The 26227-nt window shown below is 35.1% G+C and overlaps 1 protein-coding gene across 1 annotated transcript in view; it reads left to right on the top strand.

Annotated features, from left to right (window-relative positions):
• Positions 1-26227, top strand: part of LOC111056542 — a 183376-nt gene that overhangs the window by 117934 nt on the left and 39215 nt on the right. Inside the window, 1 exon segment of the mRNA XM_039439458.1 lies at positions 7172-7315. Coding sequence (XP_039295392.1) covers positions 7172-7315 — 144 coding nt within the window.

Genomic DNA, 26227 nt, shown 5'->3' with positions numbered 1-26227 from the left:
CTGCTCTCTTGACCTTTCTGACCTCTTCATCCCTTATATGTGGTAGAGTTGGCTTTGCTTTGGCCTCCAAATCTGTTATAATTATGGCTGAATCCTATTCCTTTCAGGTTTATCCATCTTAAATGTTTGCAATTACCTCACTTTAGTTGTGATTCAGTTGTAGCCTATGTAATACAATCTACCATATTTGGTAGTATTTGTAATGACGTAGGTCAGTAATTATTATTGGGTGATTAAGATATTGACTGCATCTCAGATACGGTTTTTAATGTGGAAAAGTTATGAACCAATGAAAAGTTATTAAGAATCATTACATGGAATAATCGTCGTTAATCCCTGACGAGGTGTTCTTATCTTCCCCCCACCCCACCAACATCCATAGAAAAGTCATAAAACTGAGTTTTTATGAGGCTACAACATCATTTTTATCCTCTCTATAAGAATTGATATTTTGATTTTGTTCCTACGGTCGGTTTTATGAAACATTTTCATGGTTTTTCTTGTTATAATAATAAACATTTTAATTCTTTGTGCAGTGGAAGTTTTTCAAATATCAAGCTTATTTTTAGTTATACAATCTTATTATATTAAGTGAGCAATTTCTGTATATCTGTTTATCTGGTTATTTATGTTCAACGGATCTCGAAAACAGCTCTAACGATTATCAAGAAATTTTGAACATAGTAGGTTTATGATATACAAATTCGATTGCACTAGGTCTCATCCCTGGGAAAACTCGCTGAAGGACATGAAAAGGATAACAATTATTCATCCTTGGAAAAACAGTTGATAATTTCGTTGTCTGTCGAAACAGAAGATGCGTGTGTGGGAGAGAGAAAGAATTATTTCTAGCTGTGTAATCAATCAGCGAGAAATATTTTCTAGCTAGACAATTTTAATCGACTTGATCAAAATTATCTGATTTGTGGACATGACATGATAATCATTCTAAACTAGAGTATATCATAATTTTCAAAGTTTATCATTATTTAACAATTTTAAGTGATTAGTGAGTGTTATTTTGTTATTCAATTTGGTTTGTACATAATCTGAATTTGAACTTTCTGTTTTCAAATGTTTGAACTGAAAATTGAACCTGAATTCAAGTGTATGGAACATAACCTACTTTCTGGACTATTCATAGTGTTTATATCAAAATTCGGGGAAGAAACAGTTTTGGGCTGTGCCAGTTAGTCCTTCCCTAATCATTTAAAATAATAGTGTTCTATTTATCAATAACTAGAAATAACGAGCGAAGCTCGGTGCCCCGATATTTAATATTGAATCATAACATAATTTATCCTCTCTATAAGAATTGATATTTTAATTTTGTTCCTACTGTCGGTTTCATGAGACAATTTCACGGTTTTTCGTGTTATGATAACAAAAAATTGTAGATCTTATGCAGTGAAAGTTTTTAGTTATACAATAAATTAATATTGAATGCCACCTTCCTCTTCTCCCTTGCCTTTTTCCCATTATTTGGAGTCTGTTCTCCTGGATCTAAGTAGCCAGTAATTGCGACAGTATTGAATTCCATGTATCTTAATAATTTGGAGTAATTTATAATAACATTTTATGACTCTTCTTTTTCTATGATGTTTGGAAAGTTTAATTTAATTTATTGATATTCATCAATCTACTTAAAATTACCTAGTAATTTTAATCACAATTCATCTCAAGTCATTCTCCGGCTTCATTTGACTGCAATTCATTGATTAACCTCAATCAAATTTCCACCACTCAATGCGGTTCACAAAAACAAATTAGACAGAAAAACCCACTTTCCTATGACCCAATTCCCAACCTTATCATTGAGTAGGTGTCCCACCGATTCATGAATCACAAATCAAATTTATTACTTGTGAAACGCGACTGTGCTAAAATGGAAGCAGCAAGCTGTCCCGTGATTGGGAGATTGGTTCAGCCAATCACAGCTCGCCTACGCTTTAATGTTGTTACACCTGTTATGGAACTCCCATTTAAGTTACGGTAACGCCAATTTATTACAATTTCTCCGTATTAATTTTAAGGTTGCATAGTTTCGACATTACGTGGTCGCATAATTCATTATACTCTGAATGAAACAAGTTGACTTGGTTACAATATCTGTGTTGCCGAATTGTGTGAAATTTCATTCTGCGAGTACAGACTTATGCGTCAAGAACACACGCATTTCGCTTTTCATCAGCTGATGCTATTCTTATTATATCTGTATTTGTACAGAAGCAGTAATATATATATAAAACGCATAGTCTGATTCATAGGCATCAATTTTCAATTTCAATTTCATTTATTGCCAATATTCAAAACATATTCCAAACTCTTTATAATATGACATATAATTTATTAAAAATTTAATTAAGCTTTCATCAGCTGATGAAAAGCAAAATGCATGTGTTCGTGGCGCTTAAGACTGTACGCACCTTTATGCAAACCTATGATGAAAGATTGAAATTTCGCACAATTTTGCAATAAGGATATTTGGTCCATGTTCAACTTGTTCTATTCAGAGTATAGGAGAGGCTTCTTTATTATTCTCTCAGAGTTTTTTACTATAAATGGCTTCAACTATAAATTTTGAAGAAATATATTGTTAGCTGCTTCAAATTATAAAAGTGATGTTTGTTTTGAACGAAATAATAAAGTTGCAAAATTAATAGTACAATTCATGTTGTAAATTTCACTGTCAACTCAAGCCTATAGTCCTAGTATTTCTTTTTCGTAAAGATATGTGACGCTGGTAGTCTCTCAGACTGTGCCGTTCTTACGGGTCTTACACTCTCACCCCAACAAAACAGTGATAGACAACAGTCGACAGTAATCGGCTTGGGTTAACAAAAAATCGGCTTGAAATTTGTAACATAAATTACCTATAACCATACCATGACCTACCATACCATAACCTTCAGTGGTCGCCAAACAGTCGATCGCGAGCTACCGGTAGCTTGTGAAGTAGTTTTTGGTAGCTCACAGAAAGCTATGTTCAGTTCTACTTACTTGTGTGAAGCATCTTTTTTAAGTATGAAATTCATAAAAAATCGATATAGGAACATTTTTTGGACAACTGCATCAGAATGGCGGCTACTCGTACACTCCAAACATCAAGAAAATACTTGATGGCCAAAAAGAGTTCCACTGCTCTCATTGAAATGAACATTTCAACTTTTGTTATACTGCTTTTTACTTTATGAGATGAGTAGATTTCAACTCTAGAAATGTATTTTTATAGGCAATAAATGTGTGAAAATTTCATTTTGCGTACCATACTTTCTTGAGTCTAATGTTTTCTTGGTAGCTCACTAGAAGATTTATAAATTCTATTCTAGCTAACAGGCTCATAACTTTGGCGACCATTGGATACCATGTGATATCTTCTCATGCTATTTTTTCTCTATGGTATTGAACAGTATTTCTTTCCCCACGTCAATCTCAAGTCTACGTGTATCTGAATGATAATGTTCTCATTACGGTACAATATTTGTTTTTTTCACATAGTTGAAACTAATATTCTTGTTGAATAATTTGTAGATAATGGAAAACAAATTTCTGGTTTAAGGGATATTATCCATAAATTCTATCTCACAAATTACTGTGAGGTATCAACTGATACGTGTAATAAAGCTCGAGTCTAACCACATCAGACTTCATTAAATATGAACAGTTTGTCTCTTCAGATTTATGCCTGGCCTAATTAAGCTTGACAGTCTGTATATACTTAGAGCGGAGTACAGCACTCTAAACCACCCAACACTAATTATTATTTAACAACCTAACGATGCTAGTGCAAGAACGATAGCTTGGGAAAACTGGAAATAGTTGTTAATTCGGAAAAACGTTGTTATGAAAAATGATAAAATGGAAGGAAAGTGTCAATCGATATACTAAGTGCAGCGGTTAGGAAACTCCTCATCTACTGAGTTGTCTTTCTTTATCAATAATTTAGGCTTTCTCCTTTTAATCCCTCTATCGCTTATTCATTCTTCATCCTAACTCTCAATTCTCCCTTTCTTCATCTTATTTTCTCTCAATTTGTTTCTTTTTCTTCTCCTGTCTCCTTTCTCTTCTTCTTCTTCCTACTACTTCTACTTGTGTTTTTTTCTCACGTTCCTGTCAATCTTGAATTCTTATCTCATTTCTCTTTTCTTATCTTTCAATCCATCATCTCTTTCAATCCTTTTCTCTCTATCCCATTTCTTCTCTTCCAATCATCACCATTCTGTTTCTTTCTCTCTCATTCTCAATCATTGTATTCCTAATTTCTCTCTCTTCTTTACAACTTATCCTTTCCCTCTGCGTCTCTCTCCAACTCTTCATTAATACTTCTTTCCGATTATCAATCATTTTCTTTATCTTTTCTTTTATCTTTCGCCTTTCTCCTTCAGACTATTTTCTACGGCTCTTCCATGTCCATCCCACCTATCTATCACGATCTGTATTTTTTGCTCAATCTTTATTCAACTCTCTATCTTTATTCAATTCTCTATTCAACTCTTTATCAACTCTCTATCACTCTCATATCTCTCTATCATAGAGTTTTCATCAACTCTCTCTCCCTAAGTCTGATTTCTCTTTTTCCATTCAACTCCTTTCTGATTCTTCCCTTTTTTGATTCAACTGTCTATTATCTCCCTCTTACTCAGTCTGATTTCCTTTATTTAATTCCATTCTGTTTCAACTCTATTATCTTTATCTTCCTCCGTCTGATATATTTTCCCTATTCATCTCTCTGTGATTCCTTGCTGTTCTGAACCTTCTATTACAGTATCTCCCTCTTCCTCAGTCTGTTTTTCTTTTCTCACCCCTTCTCTGTTCTCTCCTCCACCTCATCCCCACTCCCGTTGACAAAAGAAAAGAGAAGCTTTTTCTTTCAATTATTAATTCACAAAACACTTGACCATTCTCTTCCTCTCTCTCCTCCTTCTCTGTCTTTCAAGGGTGCTCACCTTTGGCGAGCATTTTCTTTTAATTATTGAGTAGCCTCACAATTATCCAATCTATTTGCGCATGCGCACACAAGTGTTCAGGAATGCAGGTCGAACGTCTATTTTTCCTTGGCCTTTTTTTTCTAAATCTGTTGTCCAATGTCCAATCGCTTAGTATGGTTTCGAGGCAGTTCTAAAAAAGCTAAGGAGTGTGTTACAATACATCGACTGTTAACATTTTAGATAGGAATTTCAATAAAATGTTTCTTTGTACCGTTTATAACTTTTTAAAAACTTGGAATATTTTTGTGAAAATGAAGAGCACATCCGTTGAAAAGTGAAGATACTTTCACGATTTTCATGTGTCAGTGCTACGTTGTGATGACAGTATTTGATCGACATTGGTGTTGCTATTCTTGTCTATCATTCATCACAGCAGATAGCGCTATCCTTTTCTAGCTCCGCAACTTTGCTAGGTCGTTTCTCAACAATGTAGAAATATATTCAATTCCCAATAAATTTAATCTCAATTATAGAAATTCAATAATTGAGAATTATATTTCTTTGACGATTCAATTATAATTGATTATCTTGAACAAGAATGTACAGCTAATATAACATTAGATACACCGGTATCAGTTATCTTCTATAGGAGGCAGTGGCAAGGCAGTTAGGCAGTGGCAAGGCAGAGAATCAGCAACGCTGTTCTTCAATCTTTCTCCATTCCCATTGTAGCGTGGACATCACTATAGTTCTGAGGAAAATAACCAAGTTTTATCTTCAAAATAGAAACATTCTGATGATGTTCATAGTTTAAAATAACGGTTTGGAGTGCGGATGGTATTTTGAAGTGGTGATTGTCAACTGTTGTGATTAACTGTTAATGGTTAACTGTTTGTTGAGTTTTGACTGTTTTCAACTGTAGTTCAGCAGTTTTGTTGGTTAAACTGTTGTTTATAAGTGAATAATGTGATTCAATGAGGGTGATTTGAAATATGGAGATGAAATTGTCTGCATGATTTCTGCTGGATGAACTGCTGGATAGATGAAATCTTTCAGATTCCTTTCCATGGTGTGGCAACGTTTCATGGCTACCAAAGTAGGGTTTGAAACATTTTCTTTATTTATATATTCTACTAAGTACAAGGTTTTATTGTCATTTAATCTAATTTTCAATAATATTAAAGTTTTGACTTGAATTTAACTTATAATCATTGTTGTTGGACTCAATTTTCAACTTACTCCAACCTTATTCTACTTCTCTAATTTATTTGTTTTGTAGTTTTGAAGTAGGGTACTGTTCTTCTAATTCACAAGTTGAAAATCAGTAGAAGGCAGAAGAATTTACAGTGTCCTCATTCATTCAAAAAATAGTTGAAAATTTCAATTCAATTTTTTTCAAAAAATATTCAAATGCTACAAAAGTAAAATTAACGCTACTTAGAAGTTCATTAATCACTTACCGTACTATTGCCATCTCTATGATAAGTGAGTCAAATTGACCCAGTCACTGTCGACATCTGTCGGCAGAATTTAGACATTTGGCCAGATGATTGGCCAGCAACACATTGCTGGCCAATCAGAAGAGAGTTTGCGTTGTTATGATCTGGAACTTTACTATGATTGGTCCGTCTTTCTCATTCATTTCATTTATTCATAGACAATAGATACAATGCAGGTAAAAACAAAAGGCATTCGCCCAAAACTGCTTTAAACCTTAATTTGCAATACACGGTCTAGAGGTTATGTAAATAATAACTTAATTCACACACTATTCTGAGACCAAAAAATGTATGTACTACAATAATAAATTTTGGATTTATCAGATTAATTAATTCCAAAATACAAATCCAAACCAAAATCTTCCTTCACAATCACTAAAAATATTAAAAATTTCACTTAAATCCATAAATTATACTCATGTTATACTCATTCATTGTATTGTATAATCACTGTTTGGTTTCTATAAATAATTCATTATTACAAAATTAATTCCCTAGTTTCTCAATCTTACTATTCATTATTTTTCCGTCTTCATCGAATTCTTCATATCATTTTCATATTTTCATCAATTTGGTTAATTAAATAATGAACTACTCAGTAGAGACTAGACACAACAGTTTTTCCTATCCTTCATTTCAATAAGTAGTCAAAATGTAGCTCATCTGTAGTCAGTTTTCTTCATCACCTCCATGTTCCAATATTTTTTTTATTTATTTACGATTGTATCTCTATCTCTGTCACAGGCGGAACTCCTGGATGCACTACGACGAAGAGGGATGAGAAAGGAACAGACTTCCGAGGAGGAGGAGGAGGATCTGGGTTTACCAAGGAGTCCATTTAGTGCCTCCTCCACAACCACAGACATTCTAATAGAGAAAGTACTCAAGGTCAGTGCAGTTTAGTTTACTTTCAAGCCATTATTGCTTGCATTACAACCGTTTATTTCGAATGTGGCTGTCAGAGCTTTCGTGATTAGGCTGACAAATATGAGGGTGCTTAGGAACCGGATATAAGTACCGGTACTTCATAACGAGAAGTGATTCAAGATTATGAACAAAATTTAGGTTGAGGATCTGTGTTTTGAAGTTAGAGAACTCTATACTACACGTATCGTTACGTATACTATAGAATCCTATGATTGAAGGTGATGTTTTGGAAGATATTTCTATTGAATAGAACTTGGACCAGTTATAGAATAGACACGCCCCATTGTATGTAATATATTCATACTGAAAGTCGATGAAGCCAACATGTACTGCCATATCGCCTCATCGTGACGTCAGCATTCGAATAGAAAACTTTTTTATTGTTCTTGTTTACATTGTTTTCCATAGCAGATTGTGTCTATTTCAGCGGGAGTTTACTATTTTGATAAATAATCATTTACTTCCATCTGAAATAGACACAATCTGAAAGTTTTCTATCCGATGCTGACTTCACGATGGGGCGATATGGCAGTAGATGTTGGCTTCAGAGGCTAGACTTCCCAGCGTGTCTGTTCTATAACTGGTCCAAGGAATAGAATGACTTGATATTGTCAAAACTACTTTGAGATACTAGTGAATTATCACAGTGCATTCAAACCTATTCCACTAGACACATATAATTCTTCTATAGTGAGATATAATACTATTAACATGCCTCTCATAGTGAATCTCTCTCTCTTCACATGACAAAACACTGACCTTTTAAATGGTACAAACTGTTTTCACTAGTACTAGTCACGTGGTAAATGGTTTAGTAGTTTATTCTAAACGTATCAGACAAGTATTCTGCGGTCAGTTTCCTTTTAGGTTCTTATCTTCGGCTTTCTTCTTACATTCACCCACTCAGTGCTCTATTTTAATCCTCCTCCTCTTTCTCTTCCTCCTACTTATTCTTCTCTTCCACCATTTAATTCTTCTTCTCCTCCTCCTCCTCCTCCTTCTTCTTCTTCTCCTTATCTCCATTATCCTCCTTCGCCTCATTCTTCCGCTTCATCTTCTCATTATTATCTTCCTGGTACTCTTCTTCCTCCTTATCATCCTCGTTTCACTTCGTCTTTGTTATTCTAACATTGTTTTCTATTTGAATTCTCTCTCATATAATATTTACCTTCATCTCCTCTTTTTGTTCTTCTGCCGTCCACAACCTCATCTTCCGTCTCATCTTCTTCCCCCTTCTTCTAACTTCCTTCCCCCTTCTTCCAATTTTCTTCCCCCTTCTTCTAACTTTCTTCCCCCTTTTCTCATCTTCTACTTTTCTTACTTCTTTTTCAGTTTCTTTTCTCTGTAATTCGTATTCATCCCTCACCCTAAACCCTCAATAAATGCAATAATTATTCAATTAATTTCAATTCTTCCACTCTCAGTTACATAATGTTTCATCCCCTCCACATTTTTATCCCTGTTCTCTTCTTGTCTAACCCTTCCACTTCTATCTTCTTTCCTCGTTCTGGCTCTTTTTGTCCTTCTCCTTGTCTCTCTCCAATTCTTCCTCCCACTCCATTTTATTCTACTTTTTTCTCTTGTATTTTTTTGTCTCAAACAACGTCTTTTCTTTCAATTCCCTCAGTGATCTCCTGTCTGAGCTACGATTCTTGATTGATCACTAGATACACTAAAAGAATCGTTCCTCTCCACTTCTCCTTCTTTTCTTTTCTCATCTTCTTCTTCTTCTTCTGTTTCTTCTTCTTCCTCCACGTTCTCCCTACTCGATCATCTTCACATCTTCTTCTCCACCGATAATAAATAGGCCACAAAAGAAAATTTACTGGTGGGAAATTGTTGCTCTGTCTCCGTGCTAGTGGCAAAATCACACCTAGGTGCCAAATCAGATCGATTTCCACTGGATTTTCTCAGGCATCGAATTACTGAATCATCATGACTTGTTTTAAAAGACTCTTGAAAAAATGTCTTGAACGCCTCAAGTACTATAAAAAGAGTCTTGTTTTTGAGGAACACGGTGGAACTAATTCTTTCATCAATGCTGATGAACGCCAGGTTGTTCTATGACGTGTGCGTGAGTAAGTATTAAGGCTGTGCATAGGCTAAAAATAAACTTTTCCTACAGTTACCTTGAAAAGTGACGATTCCTGCACTGATTACAGAACGCAAAGATTCACTTTTCCGCTCTAGTGCGGGAAAAATCTTTTCTGCACTCCAGATTTGCAACATGGCAACACAAAATAGTTGGTGGGTTAAATGGAGGATTAGTGCACGAAAACAAAAATTAAGTGGGTAACAATGACTGTGGTTAGATTTAGATGAGAATCATTTCAATGGCTACCCTACATTTATGATAAAATCCCAATCTAGAAATCCAAAACAAGAATAATGTTCATCTAAATCATAATTAAATAATCATCATTTACGAATTCTCATCATTAATAATAAATAATAGTTCTTTTCTATTGATAATAATTATCAATAATAATTATTATCATTTCAACTGCAAGAAATAAGAAAAGTAGCAAATATACATTATAAAATTCGAATTTTGAGGTTAAATGATTACCGTTCGATATTCATATAAATAAATAGAAATAATAAAAAACATAACAATACTACAATGAATATTCACTGTTGTCTATGTTATTTTCATAAATATTTCTCAGTTTACATTGAGCATTTTTCTCGGTAATTTGAGCAAAAGTCTAAATTTCTGAATCGCGTTTCAGTAATTTTTAGCTGGATGAAACAAACTTAGGTACGATTCTTCCCGCTAGGTCGCGCGCATGTCGGTTCAGCCATCTTGTTGTGTTCAGCCATTTTGCAGCTCGGTTCAGCCAACAAGCTGCTGGCGTGTATGTTGAATGTGAATTTTTTGTTCTATCTGTATTTTTTCTGATTCTTGAATGAATAAAAATGAGAATTTTGGCTGAGAATTTTCAACTTCAATTGGATTATTAATTTTTAAATGAATTAAGATTGTTATTAATAACAGCATCACACACACAAACATTTGATGGATTTCAGCCATCATTTTACCCATAATTATTCATTTTTCATATTCAATGGTAACTGTAGGAAAAGTTTAATGTGAAATACGTGAGCAAAGTTCCTCTGCTGCACTCAAGAAGCCATTCCGCCCTCGCCTACGGCTCGGGCGTAAACGTTTCTTTCGGTGCAGCAAACTGTCACTTTGCGCACTAGTTGCACAAATAACTATTTCCTACAGATACCTTGAAAAGTGACCATTTCTGCACTGATTGCAGGCCGCAAAGAATCACTTTTCCGCTCGAGTGCTCAAAGTATTAACTTGCGTACTCCAGATTTGCAGCATAACAACGCAAAATAGTTAGTAGGTTATATGGAGCACCAGTGCAGGAAAATCAAAATTAAGTTGGTAGCAGTAACTGTGGTATAGTGGTTATAATGGGGCAGTGGACAACGATGACAGCGGTGACAGCCACCACATTGCCATTATGTGCCTTCATTCATTTACTACATTATTATTATTCAATTTTAAATAAAATAAGGTTTTTATTAATAATAAAATTACACAGAAAAACATTTGATGGATTTCAGGGAAATTTACCCATAATTACCCACTTTTCATATTCAATGGTAACTGTAGGAAAAATTTAATGTGAAATATGTGCGCAAAGTTCGTTTGCTGCACTCAAGAAACCATTCCGAGTAAACGTTTCTTTCGGTGCAGCAAACTGTCACTTTGCGCACTAGTTGCACAAATAACTATTTTACTGGTGATATTTTCCAGAATTTTTTGATTTGTATACTATCAAGCTATCACAATTAGAAAGTTTTCAAAGGAAAACATTTTTTTCGATCATTACTTTTTGAGATATGAGCGCCTAAAGTTTAAATTTTTGTGCCAGAACATTTAAAGTTCGGTGAAAGATGAAACCATGAGATTCTAAGGATAGATTCTTCATGGTATTGTTGATCTAATAAAACAAAAATTTTCATAAAATACCATTTTCTGAAAAAGTTATTCAACTTACTAAAATGACCGAAAATAACTCAACTAAAAGTTATTTTTGCTTTATTCTCCTGCTCAATGCTCGAAATTTCGGTTTAATAGATATTGATAATGCTGTAGGAATCGAAACTATTATCTCAAATTGTTCCAATAAATTAGTGGCTTTGACAATATCAAGTCGTTTTCATTCAATATGGATATCTACTAAATATCACTTGTGATGAATTTTTCAAATAGATCTCATGAGAAGAGAGAAAAATTGTGATTACCTTTTAAAATGAAAGAATTTGCTAAAGGAATAGTTAGCGACCGAGCGATAAAGCTTACTTATCAATGACTGTATATTAGATAAGAGTACCGTTCTGTACTGAATATTTTTCTAGGAAAATTATTCAATAAAATTATAATTATTTTGCGAATAAAGCACAAATTATTTATGAATCGCTCACTGATTTTGAGGTTACACTTTGTTTACTATCGATCAGATGTTTTTAAAACAGTTCGAACGCAGCTGACTGATTCAAAACATTGTCAAATATCATACCGGTTCTCATGCAAGGTAAAATATCATTCCTAAAAATTATAAAACTATCAATAAAGGATCAAGAATTTCAAAATAAAAAATAAAATGTATGTATTATTGTTGAAATTATTTATTATTTAAGAAATTGTATTATGCGTCAGGTCTTATTGTAACTAAATAGGTCATAGCATGAAATTCTATTATTGATAAAATGGCAGAAATTAATTATAATAATCTCAAACCTAATAAAAATTGTACAAGAATATTAATTTATAATAATTTAATTCAACTGAACCACATGGTAATTAAATCTCTATGGCAGGTCTAATCCAATCACAGTGCATAGAAATAGCACCAAGACGGTGATCGTTTGAAAGCAACACATGTTAATCTATTATCAGACACCAACCCTGCCTTATCAGTTACACTAGCACGTGTACATTGTATGAGAGGAACTATGTCTAGAAGATTAAGCAGTTTTAAGAATTACATAAATTAAATTATTATTGTAATTAAAGGAATTGTATTCTACTACTTGCCACTGACGTCATGTTTACGTCACAAGCGTTCTACCAATGGCAAATTTTTATGCAAATTATTACATTGAGATTCCGAGAAGCAAGGTCTAGCCTAAAAGCTTAGAGAAAAGAACAGCACTTCCCTTTTGAAATCCTTACCGTGTAGATCTCTTTCATAGTTACCAAAGACCTATTTGTAAAATTTCTTGTTCGATTTTTAAATGTTCTATTTGTGAGCCGATATTTTAGGCCAATCTATTTGTTATTTGTAAATTTCTGTTTTCATCAATTGATAAATTTAAAAGCTTAAAGTAAACTATCCCTTAATTAATTCGGTAAAGGAGATATTTAAATTAAAATTCCCCACGTGCTGAAACCAAAGCCTGGATTGCCGCCGATCAAACGATTTTTGATCTAAAGAAGAAAACCACGACTACCAAGGAATTTCACGTGAGTTATAAGTCATAAGGGGCCCCAATCTACGCTTCGAAAATATTTCAGTGCAGAAAAACATAAATTTTTCTTCGTTAAATATTGGCCACGCCGACAAGCGCTTTAGCATTTAAGAGCCTAGAATTTATTCATATTAATTTATAAGAATTTGTAGTTGATTAACTATCCTCCGCTGCCTGAACCACGACCCCGAACATTTTAAAAATATTTTCTATAATTCATTTTTCTCTATTTTTTCAAACAGTTAGATTTTATCAATTGTAAAATTCTGTTGAATCACGCATGGTATCATGCAAGCACAAGAAAATTTTTAACTATTCTGTTAATGCCAAATTATTATCAACCTGTAAATCAAATTCTGAATCTGCACTGTATGATTGCATATTTATTGTAATATATTTCAGTTTTGTTAATTCGCTTTCTGAGTTCGATTATTTCTTAAGCCTGTCAATTATTGTGTCTGATACGTTCTATATCATCAAGAACCGATCGAATACGATCATTGGAATAATTGAATTGAGCTGGATATTGGAACAGGTCTAAGTGGATGTAGCGAGTGGGGTCAGATCGAGATATTTATTCTTTGTCCTTACCTGCTCATATATCAGCTTTTATCTGTTACCTACCTCGACTTAGGAGCGAACACATCAATTGTACAGCAGTGGCAGCCATAGATCATATAAATTCCTACAATAGAGCTTAAAACCCGACAAGACTCTGTTCTCGAAGTATATTCTGAACGATATTTGGTTCAAATACCGTATTTTAATCCTTCAGAACTTATTAGAGACGCAGTCCCGTAAATTATCTACATCGGGATTTTTGCTCGACCTGTATGATTTTGTATGCTCATTCTTCACAGGTAATAATTTTAAGGTATCCGTCTTCAGTGTTTAGCGATCGCTACACTGCTTATAAAAATTTCATCATTATACAATTTGTCATTAGAGGAATCAAGGGTGAGCGAGCGTTTAGGCCTCCCGCGATTCCGACAATTGTATTGAGTCTTGTAGTGAGTCAATCAGTCTGCTGTTCACTCAGCGTCCTCACACGCCATTGCAAAATTTATAGCCATTACACCACTGACTCAGTGCAAGATTCACCCTACATGTGTGAAGCCGTTAAAAAACGCACCACATGATTTTGCCGGCCCAACGTGAGGCATTTAAATACAGCATTACATCACCCTAAGTGTGTTGTCCTATCCTTGGAGGTGAGAGTGACTCCCCCAGGAGGAGCTCCACATGATTTGGCGCCCAACAGTGATAGGCATTGAAGAGGTGGATAATCGACTGCGAGGATTATTTAGTTGCTCAGTATACTATAGCGCTGACAACGGGAAAATTTTTTTTTTTGAAAAATTCATGGTTGTGAATTTCTTCAATTTTAATATTAACTGTTCACTGTTATATAAAATAACAAGAAGTACCATACCCAATTTTTGAACAGAAAAGAAATTTATCGATTGATGAATTTTTAGAGAAAAAATCGAACTCAGAATTTTATTATCGTGTTATTCGAAAATTGGTCATACTATAAGTCATAGGTTTAAGAAATACCATAAGAAAGGTCATATTATTTGAAGAATATTAGGTCTATATTGAAACAATTTATAAATATTTACAGAAAAGAGGATTGAAGTTATTTACATTTTTAAAAGTTTTTTAAAGCATAAAGAGGGAAGTAAAATTAAATCACGGATATATTGTGGAATTCAAGCAGAGCATCACTGCTTTTATATAAAATTTTGCAAAGAACACTAGCCTATATATAGAATTGCGGCAAGAAATTATAAGAATAAAATATTTATAATAATAGTAATAATAAATTATAAGAGGCGTACCTGTATTACCGCATAAGTGTTCACTGTGTATCCTTTATGTTATTGTCACTTTATGTTAACGATATTGCTAATTTGATTCATTTCATCACTGAACACATGTTATTGAATCAAACTTTTGTATTTTCCCAATTGAACGAATTTTTCACACTATTTCAATATTTGATCATTCACATATAATCGTTTCACATAACCCCACATGTTTGCGGTCGTTTCAACACACTTGCATCTTTATATCATCCGATAAATTATGGAAGAACCACATCGCATCCTGGAGCCCACATCGGCGACTTCAAGGACGGAAGACGTCGCGCAGGAGAAACGCCCATGCACCGCCGTCCCAGAGGTCCAGACGTCTGTACTTCACACTACAGAATCCCCACCGCTGACCGAAGACCACACACTCATCCCGCTATATTGGGCAAACATCATCCTGGAAGTAGTAAAAAATTCATATGAAGGAAACACACGAGCAAATGAAAAAATAATTGAAGAAGTCCGACAGATGCGGATAGCAAGTGAACAAGGTTTCGGAAACAGGAACAAAGGTTGAAGGAAGCAGCAGAGGAAAGCAGGATGGTAACACGGCAATCGAGGGGATCATCAGACAATAAAAATCAATATGGACCAGAGACTGAGCCCATACATGCGAAGGCAGACACACCCAAGAAGGAGGTCATAAAACAGGCAAGCGAACATGACACATGTATGGAAAACCAACCACCGGAATATCAGACTGAAGTTGCACCGCACGCCGCCGAACGCCGAGAGGGACCTGACGACATCACCCGCCAAGCCGAGGACGTCATCCATCAGGTAGAGGGACAGCCCGTACCACCGCGCGCTGGACACCAGGAGTCCAAGGACGTTGCCCGCCGCGTAGAAGAGCAGCCCGGACCGCCGACCGCCCACATCACCGTCCATCCACCGAGGACAGCGCCTGCAACATATAAACCCAGCATTCATGAAGATAGTCACCTAAACAATAGAAATGAAACAGAAAACCACAACAAATCAAAATCACCACCAAAACTGAAAACCCATGAATCAAAACAACAAACAAGACGTCAAAGAAGAAAATCATCTAATAGAATTCATCTACACCGCCGTCATGTAAGACTAAAATTGAATATCCAATTTCTCCCCGCCATGCAGAAAAGGAAAATAGTCTCAAGAAAGACCTACAACCACCGCAGTCATGTCCGGTTAAAGTCAAGCAGACTGTACACCGCCATGCCGAAAAGGAAAATATTATCAACAAGAATCCACACACATCACCGGCATGTAAGGTTTAAGGATATCAAACCGCATGTTACCGGCCAACAAAGAGGAAATGAGTTTGTAAGAATCGATCTACACCATCGGCACATCCGTTTTAAGCAAAGTTTAGTAAAACGGATAGTTGCGAATTGGAATGGAAACTTGAAACAAATCAGAAATCAAATTTAGATGGGGGCTTGAGGAAATAATAATCTTTTAATCAATTGGAAGCTACATTTGTGAAGTACATCAGCTATCAAACTTCTTCATAGTCACAGCCTACCCATCGAATCACATCTTTGCATACTAGCATCTTTCTACTGCAGCCTAGTTAATCAACATAACCTAAACTTCACCACATCTCAGCCAATAAGGAAATATTATTAATTCACTTCAAATGAAGAAACCGAAATCAACTTTAATAACAGAAGAAAATAAAACTACAAAACAACTCTAAAAATTACCAACCTGATCAAGCCATCAGTCTCATGCTACAGTCATCACAGAAACAATCGCCTAGTTATATCCGCCCAACTGGAAAACAAAAACAAAAATTGTATTATCCACAGAAAATAATTATAAATTATAAATCAGATGAAGTTAGTAGTGAATAGGAGGAAAGAAAATAAACAAAGTTTATTTGAAAAAATGTGTAAATCTAACCTTGAAATACAGAATCGATAGAAAAAATCTATTCAGAACCAAAGCCTGTTCGATATTTTCTTCGTCCCACCAACCAATGTGTACGAAATCCTAGAGTCAATGTTAATAGAATCCAAGCAATATCGTTATTCAATTATTAATGTAACATATTATTTAATGTGAAATCATAAGCAAAAACGCAACCAAAAATATATATTTATGTTAATTTGCACGAAATGCGCATGTTCTATGTCATATATGAATGTATCTCTAAAAAAAAAAAAACTCCAAAGAAAATGAAATTCTTACCTTTAAATGTGAAATTTATTACTGTTGCATCAAAAGATCATGAATTGTAATTCAAATTGATAAATGTAATCTTAAGACTTAATATTTGTAACCAACATTGATAAAAATCAAGAAAGCCATTTCAAGTGTAACCCTGTTTGTACGCAACGTACTAAGCGCAAATAAGAAATTGCTCGAGTCAAACGGTAGACGATTGTCAAGTCACCGAAGTAAAATCACACTCTCACCCAATTTATGTAAAAGCCAAACCAAAGAGTCGAAACCTGTAATAACTATGAAAAAATGATGAAAGTCTATATTTGTTGCAAATACTGTTCAAATCTTAAGAAGTAATATGTGAAATTTTGTATATTTGTTATAGTTATGGGTCTGCTCATAAGCCACCGTGAATGGAAGTTGTGGAGTTGTTTTAATGAAGGATCCAAAGAGACCTCATTAATTATTGTATTTCGATTGTATCCAATGAAAGAACAATCAATTATTTATTTTTTCGTAGCCAAAAGTGCACGATATATTGTTTTTAGTGTTAAGTGTTGAGTTTTCGTAGAAGTAAGGAGATGAAATAGTGTATTCATCACAATATCGGATTTTTCAAATAGTCATTGTTTCGACTCGTCTCCCAATTACCTATTTAAAATATCCTGGGGGCTTTTGTGTGATGAATTTTTCAAATAGATCTCATGAGAAGAGAGAAAAATTGTGATTACCTTTTAAAATGAAAGAATTTGCTAAAGGAATAGTTAGCGACCGAGCGATAAAGCTTACTTATCAATAACTGTATATTAGATAAGAGTACCGTTCTGTACTGAATATTTTTCTAGGAAAATTATTCAATAAAATTATAATTATTTTGCGAATAAAGCACAAATTATTTATGAATCGCTCACTGATTTTGAGGTTACACTTTGTTTACTATCGATCAGATGTTTTTAAAACAGTTCGAACGCAGCTGACTGATTCAAAGCATTGTCAAATATCATACCGGTTCTCATGCAAGGTAAAATATCATTCCTAAAAATTATAAAACTATCAATAAAGGATCAAGAATTTCAAAATAAAAAATAAAATGTATGTATTATTGTTGAAATTATTTATTATTTAAGAAATTGTATTATGCGTCAGGTCTTATTGTAACTAAATAGGTCATAGCATGAAATTCTATTATTGATAAAATGGCAGAAATTAATTATAATAATCTCAAACCTAATAAAAATTGTACAAGAATATTAATTTATTAATAATTTAATTCAACTGAACCACATGGTAATTAAATCTCTATGGCAGGTCTAAGCCAATCACAGTGCATAGAAATAGCACCAAGACGGTGATCGTTTGAAAGCAACACATGTTAATCTATTATCAGACACCAACCCTGCCTTATCAGTTACACTAGCACGTGTACATTGTATGAGAGGAACTATGTCTAGAAGATTAAGCAGTTTTAAGAATTACATAAATTAAATTATTATTGTAATTAAAGGAATTGTATTCTACTACTTGCCACTGACGTCATGTTTACGTCACAAGCGTTCTACCAATGGCAAATTTTTATGCAAATTATTACATTGAGATTCCGAGAAGCAAGGTCTAGCCTAAAAGCTTAGAGAAAAGAGCAGCACTTCCCTTTTGAAATCCTTACCGTGTAGATCTCTTTCATAGTTACCAAAGACCTATTTGTAAAATTTCTTGTTCGATTTTTAAATGTTCTATTTGTGAGCCGATATTTTAGGCCAATCTATTTGTTATTTGTAAATTTCTGTTTTCATCAATCGATAAATTTAAAAGCTTAAAGTAAATTATCCCTTAATTAATTCGGTGAAGGAGATATTTAAATTAAAATTCCCCACGTGCTGAAACCAAAGCCTGGATTGCCGCCGATCAAACGATTTTTGATCTAAAGAAGAAAACCACGACGACCAAGGAATTTCACGTGAGTTATAAGTCATAAGGGGCCCCAATCTACGCTTCGAAAATATTTCAGTGCAGAAAAACATAAATTTTTCTTCGTTAAATTATTGGCCACGCCGACAAGCGCTTTAGCATTTAAGAGTCTAGAATTTATTCATATTAAATTTATAAGAATTTGTAGTTGATTAACTATCCTCCGCTGCCTGAACCACGACCCCGAACATTTTAAAATATTTTCTATAATTCATTTTTCACTATTTTTCAAACTGTTAGATTTTATCAATTGTAAAATTCTCTGTGAATCACGCATGGTATCATGCAAGCACAAGAAAATTTTTAACTATTCTGTTAATGCAAATTATTATCAACCTGTAAATCAAATTCTGAACCTGCACTGTATGATTGCATATTTTATTGTAATATATTTCAGTTTTGTTATTCGCTTTCTGAGTTCGATTATTTCTTAAGCCTGTCAATTATTGTGTCTGATACGTTCTATATCATCAAGAACCGATCGAATACGATCATTGGAATAATTGAATTAAGCTGGATATTGGAACAGGTCTAAGTGGATGTAGCGAGTGGGGTCAGATCGAGATATTTATTCTTTGTCCTTACCTGCTCATATATCAGCTTTTATCTGTTACCTACCTCGACTTAGGAGCGAACACATCAATTGTACAGCAGTGGCAGCCATAGATCATATAAATTCCTACAATAGAGCTTAAAACCCGACAAGACTCTGTTCTCGAAGTATATTCTGAACGATATTTGGTTCAAATACCGTATTTTAATCCTTCAGAACTTATTAGAGACGCAGTCCCGTAAATTATCTACATCGGGATTTTTGCTCGACCTGTATGATTTTGTATGCTCATTCTTCACAGGTAATAATTTTAAGGTATCCGTCTTCAGTGTTTAGCGATCGCTACACTACTTATAAAAATTTCATCATTATACAATTTGTCATTAGAGGAATCAAGGGTGAGCGAGCGTTTAGGCCTCCCGCGATTCCGACAATTGTATTGAGTCTTGTAGTGAGTCAATCAGTCTGCTGTTCACTCAGCGTCCTCACACGCCATTGCAAAATTTATAGCCATTACACCACTGACTCAGTGCAAGATTCACCCTACATGTGTGAAGCCGTTAAAAAACGCACCACATGATTTTGCCGGCCCAACGTGAGGCATTTAAATACAGCATTACATCACCCTAAGTGTGTTGTCCTATCCTTGGAGGTGAGAGTGACTCCCCCAGGAAGAGCTTTACACACTGTAACAGCAAAACAGAATGTTGAAAATCGTTCTATTTGTGTACTAATAAATAAAGTAAACATTGAAATGAAGAAAATAAGAAAATCATATACAAATTATTTTAAAAACTGTTAGTTTTCATATTCCAAGTCGTTTTTGTAGTAGCTAGTAGTAGATTCAATTTACAGTCAAGATATTATGTAGGTTTCAAAATGATTCATTTATAGTCTATCTATAGTATTATACTAGCAGGTAACCCGTGCTCAGCAAGGGTCCAATTAGAAACATGACAAACTGAAAACTTGATCTACTGAAATCTTTAAGAATTTTAAATAGGCCTATAATCTTCCTCTGTAAATTAGGGATCTATATGCAAATTTCAAGTTAATAAGTCCTGTATTTCAGACGTGATGATGCGTGATTCGTGAATTTCCTATCCCGTACATTCATAAGCCAATTCTTTCCTTCATTATTTTATAGACAGATTAAATTAGTTGAGTAGTTCAGACGTGATGATGTGTCATTCGGGAATTTCCCATCCAGTACATTCATAAGCCAATTTTCCTTCATTATATTATAGATTATTGTCTCTTTTCTGTATAGGGCTACTTGTAATATAAATAGAAATACAAATCTCAGTACCCTTTTTGAATCATTTAATCACAACATGTTTCAACATTCATGCCATTTTCAATGTTGAAACATGTTGTGATTAAATAATACAAAAAAAGCCTACTGAGATTCTTATTTCTATTTATTATAGATTATGTTACACATTCTGTTGTTAAATTTCACTTGATTTTTATTTGAACACTGGGGACGCAATTACCTTTCAAACTGAGGGACCTATTTCTCTGCAGTGTTAAGGCTTTATCAGTCATGTGGTCAAAATTAGATAAGGAACATAGAACACCTTTATAAACAGGCTAAAACAACAGGTAGCACATTCTTTTCAAACATATAATTAAAACATTAGTCTGAAATGTAATCAATTAAACATACACCCAACTGGTAGCTGAGAGTTGTATCCACCAGTATCTACCTATATAAATATACTAGCTGCCAAGTTCATACTGCATTAGCCAATGTCTTTGAACTGGTCTTCTATAGTGAGATCCACGTTATAATGGCAGTGGATAAAGATAGAAGAATAGCGATGCCGATTCTCTGCATTAATTAATTATATTTCTACACTGTCAAAAACATGATTGCCATCGTTCTGGACCTAGAAAAGGATAGTACCACCGGCTTTGTTGGATGATAGACAAGGATAGCAAAACCAAAGTTGATCAAATACTGTCATTATAACGTGGACCTCACTATAGTGAACTGGAACCAGTGAGTGTGTAGACCAGTCCAGTTACCGGCCAGCTGGTTTGGAATCCAGTCGTACTTGTGAACTTGAACTTGCGATGAAACTGCGCTCTGAAAACGGGGTCTTGAAGACTCCGCTTGCGGTCTGACAGACCCTGGTCTTATAGACTGTGAGAGGTTGAGGGTTCCATGAACAGGGAGATATTAGATATTTCAATTAATTAGTGATATATTTTTTAGTGGACTAAAATGAAGAGAAAGATGCAATAGTATTTCAATTGGTATGAAAGATGCAATGGTATTTCAATTAATAAGTGATATATAATGAAGAGAAAGATGCAATAGTCTATTTTGTACTAGACAAAGATACTATGGGACACCCCTACTCTATGGGACACCCCTAGGTGTCCTATGGCACCTCAGTTTTATAAACCGTGAGAGATTAGGTATTAGATTAGATTAGATTAGATAAGTAATTGTTTTTATATTGGGCAGAAATTAAGAGAAAGGTCTATTTTATACTAGACCAACATCGGTATGTGTCTCATAGACCGCTATGAATTGAGGAGGTGTCATAAACCGAGAAGGATTAGGTGATAACATAGAGAAAAATAGCATGAAGAGATAAATATATACGAATGCTAGTAGGCCTATTTATTTTTGATAAACTGAACCTGGCTTAAAGACTTCCATAGTGATTATGGTTTTCACGCCACGTTTTCCTTTTATATCACTTCTTATTCTCTACCTTCTCTTCTGCTATTCGTCTTATTTTTGTTTTTGTCCTGCTGTACCTTTTCCGACATCATCTGATTATTTTCCACTTCTCAACTTCCTTCTCTACTTCTTCATTCTCCTCCTCCTATCCTCCTCCATCTCTTCCAGCCTTATAATTACTACTATTATTTTACTTCCTTCTTTTCTTGTCCATGTTCTCTTTCTTCCCTCTTATCCTTATTCTCCTTCTTTCTCTTTTCTCCATTTCATCTTAATTTCTCTCAACCTCTTCTTTTTCATACTTCTCCTTCTAATGCTCCTTCTCCTACTCCTCGTCCATCTGCCTTTATCCATTTCATAATTTCTCTTCTGCATCATCATCATCACCATCATCATCATCATCATCATCATCATCATCATATTATTATTAGCATCTGCTACTTCTCCTTCTTTCCTTTCCTTATCAATGGTTTTATTCTTCTTCACTTCATCATACTTCTCTTCAGCTTGTTTCTGTTCTCCTTGTTCTTTCTGTCCGTCTTCTTCATCATATTTCTCTACTGTCTTTGTTAGGTGCTCTTTGAATGAAAGTGTCCTATCAAGTATCACGCCCAAATATTTTGGAGCCTTATTGTGTTTGTGGAATGGCTCCCGGTGCTGAGTCACATCCCACCCCCAATTCACTTCATCATACTTCTCTTCAGCTTGTTTCTGTTCTCCTTGTTCTTTCTGTCCGTCTTCTTCATCATATTTCTCTACTGTCTTTGTTAGGTGCTATTTGAATGAAAGTGTCCTTTCAAGTATCACGCCCAAATATTTTGGAGCCTTATTGTGTTTGTGGAATGGCTCCCGGTGCTGAGTCACATCCCACCCCCAAATCTTCGACGCATGAATGCCCTCACTAGAGAGTACAAGAAGATACAGGAAAATCGAAGCCTGCCAATACATGAGGATATACAAGATGCCAATCAGAGCCGTCTGCAATCTCGTAAGCCACCGGTTAGGACGGCAATTACAGCCTTAGATTCAGGTTTCCGTTTAACTGAGGCCTGGCAACAAGCGTGGTCAGCAAAGCAGAACATTGACATCCCATTTGTAGCCAAAAGGCCACCAGGCTTCGATTTGCCTCGTAAAACATGGTCGGCATTGAATAGGGTACGAACTCATCATGGTAGATGTGCCTATCTGATGCATAAGTGGGGGAAGGCTGACTCCCCTTTCTGTGAGTGTGGAGCAGTCCAGACTGTGAGACACATAGTGGAGGAGTGTCCCAGATCAGCATACACGGGTGCACATGAAGATTTCCTGGTGGCTAAACCAGCATCAATAGCCTACTTAAATACCCTGGAAGCATGCCTCTAATTTCCAGGTCAAAAGTGACTAAGATATTTTCATTCGTTTTATATATGAATTTTCTATTGTTTTCTTTTTTTTCGAATTTTGTGATCATAAATGTGTTGTGTATACTGCCATACGCTAAATAAATAAAATCATATTTCTCTTTTTCTCTCCCTTTCTTATTTATTGTTCCCTTTCTTACTTATTCTTCTGCACTTATATCATACTTCTCTTCAACTTGTTTCTGTTCTTCTTTTTCTTCCCCCTTCTTATATCAATGGTTCTATTCTTCTTCACTCCATCATACTTCTTCAGCTCATTCATGATCTTCTTCTTCTTCTTCTTCTTCTTCTTCTTCTTCTTCTTCTTCTTCTTCTTCTCTTCTTCTTCTTCTTCTTCTTCTTCTTCTTCTTCTTCTTCTTCTTCTTCTTCTTCTTCTCTTCTTCTTCTTCTTTCTTCTTCTTCTTCTTCTTTCTTCTTCTTCTTCATCTTAATCTTGTTCTTCTTCTTCTTGTGCTTTCCATCTAATATCCTCTTTCAGCCCTTTTAGCGAGAGTGAAATTGTAGTGTGTCCTGGCCTACTGAGCAGTCAGTCTATCTCTCTCTACCTGTGCAGCTTTCCAGTTCACCTCCACATACAGTATATGAGCACAACAGCTTCTCTGGTCTCCATTTTGGTATTGAGAGCAAGCACTTTATCATTCTTCTTCTTTCTCAATTCTCCTCATCCTCTTCTTCTTCTTCCTCCTCCTCCTCCTCCTCCTCCTCATTTTCTTCCTCATCCTCATCCAACTCATCCTTCTCCTTCTCCCCTCTTCACCGCCATTCTTACTATTTTACTTTTCCTTGTTATCTCCCTTTTGGTAGACTGTTAATGGAAAGGATATTCTTTGAAATCCTTTCCTCAGAATGGACAGTCATCTGTTCAAACTCTTGGAATAGTTACAATACAGTACTTAGGACTGTTGGCACAAAGAAAGCTCAAACTGAATTGAATCAGCTGGTGGCTTGAGGTAGGCGCACAGAGATCATCATCGGACGGACGGCACGCATCGGACGGATCGGACGATTAGATTTGATGCATTGTTTCCAATTGGAGTGCGCATACCTATATGATGCGGATAGGTATGCGCACTCCAATTGGAAACAATGCATCAAATCTAATCGTCCGATCCGTCCGATGCGTGCCGTCCGTCCGATGACGATCTGTGTGCGCCTAGCTTTAATCTGGAAATGAACCACATTTAGGGCCGTTTGCACAGTCAAAGCATAAACTCGATTTAATCAGCTGGTGGCTTAAACTCAAAATGAAACACATTATAACAAACTAGACTTGATACGGATTTAATCCAGTTTAAAATTAAATTTAGTTTAAACTGTCACTGTGATAACGGCCCTTAGCATCCTATCTATTTGGCATAAAATAGGAGATATTTATTTGTTTATTTGTTGATATAATTACAAATCATATGAATATGATCGGGATAGAACAACAGAGTTTAATAATATGAGCTAAATATATATGATTCTGATTATTGGAAATGAATCTTCATATGGATTTAATCCAGCTTAAGCTGTGATGCTATTCAAACTGGCACTATGCAAACGACTACACCAGTATTATCTTACTTCAAATTGAATATTATAAATCATTTTAGCGTATAAATATTGTGAACAACTAAGAATTCAAGTTCATACATCAGTTTTATGAGCCAACTGTATTTTAAAAGAGGCTGAAAAATAGTTCAAATGAGAAAATGATAAGCTGCTCATCGCGTATCATTTGTAACAAGCATTCAAATAGAAAATTGATACGCAACTAATAATTTAAATGAAAATCTGATACGCCACTCATCGCGTATCATTTGTAGCACTGGCATTCAAATGGAAAATTGATACGCAACTTATCGCTTATCATCTGTATTACCAGCGTTGCATCCCAACCCAATTCCACATCACCATTGCGTGTATTTAATAATTATTATTATCTTTCTACCGTATCTGCAGTGGCAACAATTTCAATGAAAAATTGATACACAACTCATCGCGTATCATTTGTAGCACTAGCGTTGCATCCTATCCCAATTCCACTTCACCGTTGCGTATCTTTCAACCGTATCTGCAGTGGCAACAATTTAAATAAAAAATTGATACGCCACTTCTCGCGTATCATTTGTATTACTAGCGTTGCATCCTAACCCAATTCCTCTTCACCGTTGCGTATCTTTAATATTTTCAACCGTATCTGCAGTGGCAACAATTTAAATGAAAAATTGATACGCAACTCATCGCGTATCATTTGTAGCACTAGCGTTGCATCCTATCTCTTCTTCACCGTTGCAACGTATCTTCACCGTCTTTCTCCTGGTTACCTGTTGTTATCTCTGCAGCTTCTATGCGGGGTCTCGTGTCCCCCCTTTTGTTGTTATCTGCAGGGGGGTCCCAGGTGGCGGAGCCCCCCCTTTCTGTGACCCAGTGAGCGCTGAATTGTGCACTAGTTAGTTGGTGCTCAGTGTGAGTTGAGTTGTGCTCGCGAACGAATGTATCACGTGATTTCTTGTGAGTGTGTTGTGGTGCCCACGACTGTGTTCCCCCCAGTTGAAGGACCCCCCGACATGGGAATCACGTCTTTCGAGGTACCCTAAGTTCTGTATTTTTGAATAAATAAGTATTCGTGATGTCTCGCATATTTTATTAGGTATACTCATTCTTATTTTTAGGGTTACTGAAAGTCGTTCTATTTAATGACAAAAAAAATTGATTACTGAAAGTATTAAAACACCTTATATAATATAATATCA

This window comes from Nilaparvata lugens, chromosome 12 (assembly GCF_014356525.2).
Source record: "Nilaparvata lugens isolate BPH chromosome 12, ASM1435652v1, whole genome shotgun sequence".
Lineage (NCBI taxonomy): Eukaryota > Metazoa > Arthropoda > Insecta > Hemiptera > Delphacidae > Nilaparvata > Nilaparvata lugens.
This window is presented reverse-complemented; position numbering and strand designations above follow the sequence as displayed.